Source organism: Crocodylus porosus, unplaced genomic scaffold (genome assembly GCF_001723895.1).
Source record: "Crocodylus porosus isolate Cpor-Errol unplaced genomic scaffold, CroPor_comp1, whole genome shotgun sequence".
Classification (NCBI taxonomy): domain Eukaryota; kingdom Metazoa; phylum Chordata; order Crocodylia; family Crocodylidae; genus Crocodylus; species Crocodylus porosus.
In genome coordinates, this window is record NW_017728934.1 from 7578783 (window position 1) to 7586637 (window position 7855).

The 7855-nt window shown below is 54.8% G+C and overlaps 1 protein-coding gene across 1 annotated transcript; it reads left to right on the forward strand.

Annotated features, from left to right (window-relative positions):
- The first annotated feature begins 6 nt into the window (after positions 1–6).
- On the forward strand, positions 7–7246 carry SH3BP5L (SH3 binding domain protein 5 like). Its single transcript, XM_019546444.1, has 6 exons — positions 7–597; positions 2933–2995; positions 3493–3621; positions 3772–3933; positions 4544–4717; positions 5295–7246. Exons 1-6 carry the CDS (start codon positions 361–363, stop codon positions 5694–5696), a joined length of 1167 nt encoding a protein of 388 aa, XP_019401989.1. The 5' UTR covers positions 7–360; the 3' UTR covers positions 5697–7246.
- Positions 7247–7855: the final 609 nt, after the last annotated feature.

Below are 7855 nucleotides of genomic sequence, written 5' to 3' on the forward strand. Positions count from 1 at the left end.
GGGCCCCCGGCCCGCCACGAGGAACCGCTGCGCTCTGCTGGGCTGAGAATTGAAATGTGAGTGCTGCCTGTGGCACCCTGCAGCCTAACCTCAAGCCTCATTGTGGCTGTGGTCAGTCCTTGACCTGCGTCTCACGGTCTTGTCCTTGAATGTCCCCCTTACACCCTGAGCTCCAGCTTTAACCCAGAGCAGGCTTCAGTCTCCCACCCGCCAATGGCTCATCCATCTGCCTGATCCGGCACCGTGGGTCCAGGTGCATCACTCTGCCCTTGGGCTCGTGATGGATGGGTCGCCTGGTAGGATGCCTGTGCCCCTGTGAAGGCTGCACCCTGGCCTGCCTGAAGAGGAAAACCTGATACTATGGAGGGGGAAGAAAGGCATGGCACTCCTGGCATGGAGGACTCAGACCAGCGGCTGGTTCTTGGTATGAACGAGAGGGACGGACGACAAACGCCTCCCGGGCAGCTACGGACATCTGCAGAGGAGGGTCAGAAGCCAGGGACACCTAATCCTGAAGACGTCTGTAGTGCGGAAAGTGCCAAGACACCTCAGAGAGAGGGAGAAGAGGAGGAGGAAGAGCTGGACCCCAGAATACAGGTGTGTTGAACATAAGTGACTGCCTGGCTGAGACTGTCCTGTAGGCAGTAGCAGTCACGGGTCTTTGTAATGTGCTGGCTTGAGGGTGCATTGCTCACTTCTCCCTGTGTCCCAAATGCAGCTCCAGAGTCTGGCTCTTCACCTGGTGCCATATAAGCTCTGGTGAGCAGAGTCCATCCCTGGTGTCGGTTGTGGGGAGGGGGATGGAGATGTGTGGCAGCTGGCATGGCAGTCTTTTGCCAGGGCCTGGTCATGTGTGTCCACTGGAGGATGTGTTTGTGAGCTGTGCATTACGCTGTAACCTGGACTGTGATGTAGGTAGTTTTGGGAAGGCATTTAAAATCTGGCGTCCCTAGTGCCTGCTGACTATGTGGTGGTGGCTTTCCCAGCTCAGTGGAAAGAAGCAGGTCCCAGAGACAGATGGAGGCAACAGAAGGGAATTTGTGTAAGAATTACTTTGATTCTGCACAGCAGCACCTACCTCTGGTGCTGACGCATCTTCTGTTTACCTGGTATCAGAGCACCTCTCTCGGTACTGCATTTATCCATTCAACCACCTTCTGAGGTGGGGGGTGCGGTGGTCCCCATTTTGTAGGCAGGAACTTAGGCTGAGAGTAACCAAGGGCCCAGTGGAAGTTAATTGCCTAAATACTCTGGAGGGTTGAGGCCTGTGACCTTGCCCAAAGTCTCAGTGTAGCAGAGGTTTGAGCCTGTGACACCTGGATCTCTGGCTGGTACCTGAACCTCTGCACCACCACTGTTTGTTTCATCTGTACAAAGGCCTTAAACATGAAAAGGTGGGAGCTTAACTTGAGTCTGTCAAGTGAGGTCTTGGGTTTGATACTTTTATGCTGCTTGATCAAATTTGTTCCTTCTAAAAGTCTAGCTTGGACAAAGCCATTGTAGATACAGCACACCCCACAATGAGTTCAATTTTTAGCTCATCCTCCCCTGGCAAATCAGGATAGCCATAGGTTGGGCAGGGCAAGGGAGCCAGGCAATGAATTTGTGGCATGATAGCTGCTGTATGGATGCTTAGGGCTGCATCCTAATCTATGTACTTGGCCTCTAAAGCGTGGTTTAATGGCCAGTCATGTTCATCTATCATGCTGTGTATTCACCTGAGAGCCACCACCCACACAGATATGATCCTCATCCACCCTGTGTGACAAGGGGGTGAGGAGGAGGACTCAGGTGTGCCTACCTTTTAGTTCAGCAACGTAGCAGGTAGGGCAGGGAATGGGAGGCTTGAGTTTGGACTTTCTCACCCAAAGGATGTTTGAAGCCACATCTCCCACTCCCCAGCGAAGAGGTCTAGCAAGCTTTCCATGGGCTGAGCATAGCCAAAGGCACCGTACTTGTTAAAGATGCTTTACTGAGTAGCCAAGAAGTGGGGAAGAGAAGGGATGCCAAAAGGAGGCTGACTGGCCCAGTGAGATAGGCTGTCCCCCAACAGAGAAGGTTTGGGTCCTGCTGTTGGCTCCCTGTATTGCTTATGCATTCCTCTGCTATAACCATTTAAAGCAACATCCCTAAAAGGCATTAGGGGTAGGGGCCAGCACCCTCCCTCCTATGGCAGGGCTCAGCTCACTGGGCTCCATCAGCAGTCTGTGCGCAACACAAACTTTGGCTTAGATATGGTCTGTTCTCTGCACACTTGTGCCCTGGAAAGTTGCCGTGACTTAATTTTTAAGTGGGTTTACCTTAGAAGTAAATTCAACTAAAGTAAGGCCAGCATGGTTAAATGGCATTGAACTTCTGGGTGTGTGGTCTCATTCAGAGTTAGTGGCCTTGGTTCAGTTCAGTTTAATTTGCTTCTCAAGCCAGTTATTTTCATGCTGAAGTTTGTTGACACAGGAGTTTAATGCAGTTTAACCAGTCAGGCTTAAATGCACTCTGTTAGCTGAATTTGGATCAACATTCCTGAATGCTCCTGTGTTGACAAGCACTAGGCTGAGGGGTGGGGGGTGACATTAGGATGCCTGTGATGTCAGAGCCCGGTTCTTACTGTGGTTCATATCAGTCAGAAGCAGAGTGCTTTACCAAAGGAGCATCAGTCTCTGTTCTGGTGACTGGGTGGCTGAAGTCCCTAGAGATGGAGGGAATTGCTCTTAGTGCTGGGAATAGAATCTGGGACTCCTGAGCCCCCATCAGGTGCTCTGATAACAGGGACATGGCACCAGCTCACTTCAGGAGATGGAAGCCATTCAGTGAAGGCTCCTCCCCACCCACCCCAGGCTGAAGGGTGGGAGGTGTGATAGGAGCTGGGGGCTGGTTGGGGCAGGGCTACATGTGTCTGGATGCAGGTCCCAGAGCTCTGCCTTCCCTCCTGCAGGAGGAGCTGGAACACCTCAACCAGGCCAACGAGGAAATCAACCGTGTGGAGCTGCAGTTGGATGTGAGTGAGTTCTGAGTCTTCCTGCCACCTCCTAGCCTTCTGTCCCCAGCACCTCTGCAGCCTGCCAAGCTGATCATTAATCCCACCTCTCCTTGCCCCTCCTTCCCAGAGTCATGTCCAGCCCTTTGGTTTCTTTACTTTCTGCTGCCTTGAGGTCCCAGTCCTTAGTCATGACTGGGTGACATTTGGAACAGCTTCTGTAGCTGCCTGCACTTTCCTGCTGCATGTTTTTGAAGCTAAGCAGAGTTGAGCTGTGGTGGGAGACCTCTAAGGGAAATGCTCTGGTACGGCCAGACACTGGTGTGGATGCTCCCCTTGAATGAGAGGGCTTGGTGATTTCTACTGTGGATGCAGACCTCTCTGAAAGGTGCTTTCTCCTTGAGATTGGTGCTAGCCCCGAGACACTGCTCAGGCATGCGGTGCCTCAGGGAGAAGGTGCCAGATTCGGGAGGGGATCCCATGTCTTTGAAGCCAGTTTGCCATCTTCTCTGCTGCAGGATGCTAGAACCACATACCGCAGGATCCTCTCTGAATCTGCCAGGAAGCTGAATGCACAGGGCTCACAGCTGGGGAACTGCATCGAGAAAGCACGGCCCTACTATGAGGCACGTCGCCTGGCCAAGGAGGTATGAATGCACCATCCCATGCCCTGCCTCTTGTTACTTCCAGGTTTGGCCAAGCTGCCTTTGCCAGGGCTGTGTGCCACCTGCCAGACTTGAGGTTGGGGCTCCTGGGATTTTTCCCTTGCGTGTGATGCTCCTGTTCCCACTGTGCAGGCCCAGCAGGAGACGCAGAAGGCAGCACTGCGGTATGAGCGGGCAGTCAGCATGCACAATGCTGCCCGCGAAATGGTCTTTGTGGCTGAGCAGGGCGTCATGGCAGACAAGAACCGGCTGGACCCCACCTGGCAGGAGATGCTCAACCATGCTACCTGCAAGGTCAGGACAAGGGTGTGGGGCCAGGAAGCCATACCAGTGTTGTGGGGGGGGAAGAGGGGGCTGCATCCCCCCTTCTCCCCCGCTGCCTTCTGCAATATCAGCCATTAGGGTGGTGCCTAGGGGACTGTGCCACAGTAGCAGGAGAACCTACCACCAGCAACCTGAGAGTTGAAGGGCTCATACTAAGGGGAACTGTGCTGCTGATAGATAGACTATCTGAGGCGGCTGTACCAGTCTCATGAAAACAGGATGATGTTAGATGGGAGCTGGGCAGTAGAGGGGGTAGAGGCCACACTGTCCCGGGTACAGAGCTCTGTCTACCTGTGTGATGGAAGCTTGAGAGCAGGCAACTCCGGGAGGCGTCGTCCCAAGTGAACATGCTGCCTGATAGGGTAGGGGTAGGGCTGCAAGGAGGGGGGCTGTACAAATTGCCCAAGGTAAGGATGGGGAATTGAACCTGTGCAATCTGCATAGTGAATACATGGAAGCCTAGTGCATAGGGAGGGATGGGGGAGAAAGAGGGGAGGGACCAGGATGTGGTGGTTTCTTGTGTATGGAAGATGGGGCTGGTCATAGATGTACCCCACTGAGCCGTGTGTGATTCCTGCAGGTGAATGAGGCAGAGGAAGAGCGGCTGCGCAGTGAGCGGGAGCACCAGCGCGTTACGCAGCTATGCCAGCAGGCTGAGGCCAAGGTGCAGGCCCTGCAGAAATCCCTCAAGCGTGTCATCGTCAAGAGCAAGCCCTACTTTGAGCTCAAGGCCCAGTTCAACCAGATCCTGGAGGTGAGGCATGCACTCGCAGCTGATAGCGCCTCTGCTGACAGAGACCTGGGGAGGGAGTGGGGGTCTTCCCCTCAGTGCCTGTGGTCCCTTGCAGTGGTGAATGTAACAGTCTACCTCTACAGGGCTCCTCCCTACGGGAGAACGGCAAGGATTCCCATTGCTGAGACCTAAGCTAGTGGTGAGGGAGAGTGCAGGAAGCTGAGTAATGGCCTACCCTTGTAGTAGGGAGGACAGGGGGAAGAGGTTTGGCATTCAGCCTGTTGTACTGACTGCATAGGGCATGAGTAGAGAGTCTCCATATTCTTGTGGGAGTGGGTGGTTGCCTTGTTGACCTCAGGAGGCCAACGCTGAGGTGATGGGGCTGGGACAGAAGATTGGGGGGCAGGGGGAGGAGGGCAGTGGGGAAGGGAAATGTCCCCAGCTCTCTGGGGACTACGGTGCATGGTGATGACCTGTCATGTCCTTGTCTGCTCTCTGAGGAGCTTGCCGCCCCCGTGACGAAGCTGAAGGGATGTGCGTTGTTGGGAAAGTCTGAGGGGCAGAAGGAGGTGCCTCACACCCTCTCATCTCCCCACAGGAACACAAGGCCAAGGTGACAGGGCTGGAGCAGCAAGTCTCCCATGCCAAGATGCGCTACTCGGTGGCGCTGCGCAATCTGGAGCAGATCAGTGAGCAGATCCACGCCCGGCGCCTGCAGCGCCTTGTTGTGCGCCGTGCCTCACCGGTGGGAGCTGAGGCCAGCCCTCTGTATTTGGGGGCAGAAGGGGGTGCCCGGCTGGGGGCCGAGTGCCCCCCTGCAGACACGCTCTCGGTGCTCAGCCTGCAGACCATCGCTTCTGACCTGCAGAAGTTCGACTCAGTAGAGCACCTGCTTGGCCTGTCTGATGCCACCAGCCTCAACAGTGATGAGATGGAGGAGCGGGAGCAGCGCCGGGGTGGGCACAGCCAATTCAAGCACCACCGCAGCATCAGTCTCTAACCCCCCTGCCCTGCTGCTTCACCCTGTTCCTTCCCCTCAGGGAGCCTGGATGGCAGGGACGTGGGGTCCAGGCAGGAAGGGGTCATTGCGGCTGGCTCTGGAGAGGCCATAGGACATAGGAGCTGGTGCTCTGCAGCCTCCCTACTATGTTAAGCCACAGTCTCTAGAGACTGTACCTCCCAGGGTGCACTGCTGGCCCTGCCTGAGCTGTGTCCTGGAGGCTGTTAGCTCCATCTTACCACATCCTTTGGGTCCCCCATGGCAGGGCTTTGGTTAGAGCCTGCGTATCCTTTTATTGCAGCTGAGTCACCTGCAGGCTGCGGCCACCTGAGTCTGGGAGCATGGCAGGCTAGGAGCTGTAGTCTCCCTGCACTACTGCGTGTCCAGAGCAGACAGTACCAGCACGGCTAGTGTTTATGCACGCTCCTTGTGGCTCTGTGGTGTCACCAGCCTTGCTGGCCATGTCCTGGCTCTGTGGGGGAAGGGAGGAGGGCGTTGGTGGGCTGAAATTTGCTGCTGCCAGATGCACTGCATCTGATCAATGTGGGGAACAGGGAGGCTCAAGTCTGAGCAGGTGTATCCCCATGGGGATACACCCAGGCTCCAAGCTGTAAGACAAAGGATGAACTGGTATCTGCCCTCTTACCTGCTGCCCTGCTTTGGCCCCTGCAACAAGGTGCATGCTGTGTTTATGGCGAAGGGGGGTCCAGTAGCAGTGACCTTGACATACAGTGGTGGCTTGGAGACCTTGCCCTTCTCTGGCCCACCCTGGGGATTCATGTCCCTCCCCCGCTGCCCACAACAAGGGCCACAGAGGTCCTGGAAAGAGGGCGAGTGCTGTGTGCAGGATTCACCCCCTTCTTGCAGAGCTGCTCAGTACATTGCAGTGTACTAGGGAACCTGGGATGGCCAGCATATCCCCTGCCCTGAGAATATTGGTGCTTAGTGCCCTGGGTTGCTCTCCTTGTGGCGGAGAGTACAGAGGCAGCCAGCATAAAAATCACAGCCTTCAGCACTGCTCAAGGGCACCAAGGCTCAAAGCCACCTATGGACCTTTCAGCCAAGCACCTTTGCCAATGAGGTGGGCAGGTGCAGGTCCCTGGGAGGGGCAGTTCTTCACCTCCCCCCCTGGGATGCAAGCTGATGCCAAATGGCCTTTATCCTCCCCTAACCCTGTCCCATCTCCCCCCAAGGTCACGATTCCTACTCCAGTCCTCCCTGCGAAGAGACAAGTACTGTCCAAGCTGCGTGAAACTCGATTTGCACTAGTGGGCTGCAGGGAGGGGGACAGCAAGGTGTCAACTGAGCTGGGAGTTTCCTGGACGCTGCCACCCGCGCTGTCCTGGGAGCCAGGGCTGCCTCCTCTCTGTGACGGGTGCCCCTCCTTATGGGGGGCTGTTGCTGCTGCTGCCGCCGCTGTGGCCTGGTGTGTTGGTGTACTGTGGCTGTGATGAAAACTGCTGGTTTGAGGCAGCCCAGTGACTGAGTGTGAGTGAGCAGCTGTGCTGTGTATTTTATTTAAAGTAAAGTTTACGCCCCAGAGAACTCTAGGAGTGCCGGCTCTATTTGCTCCCAGTTCCGTGCGATCCAGCAATGTCGGCTACAGACGCTTGTCACTGTAGCCTGCTCTTGAGACTCCTGGTTGGAGCAAAGAAGAGTTGCCTCCACTTGGGCTGTGGCTGTGAGGGTAACAAATCTGTGCTCTCAACAGATTTGAGCCTTGGTGCTTCACATCCATGATACACTATGAGGTAAGCCTGGGGATTACAGCTCTCCTAGCTAGCAGCTGCAGTTATCTGTTAGCTTCTAGCATTGCAGACCCAAGAGGGGGATGGGAGAGGATTTGCTAGACACAGCACAGCAGTGTCAGCTGAGTCTGCTCTACCCATGCTACTTAATGCACAGGCTGAGAAAACCTGAACAGCTGGCTTGTAGTGTCCTAAAAGAATAAGAGTCTGTGTGCCTACAAGCCCTATCCAGTTACCTTTGCAAAAATTCCACAAAGTGGAGGATTATTTTTAATTTGGTTAAGCTGTGGAGAGCAGTCTGAAGTAAGAAGGAAGGAGAAATTTATTAAAAATGAGTGCTCATCTAGACAGTTACTAGTGTGATTTACAGGTTTAATTCACACACTTCCTTGTACAAAGAAGCCCTGAAAG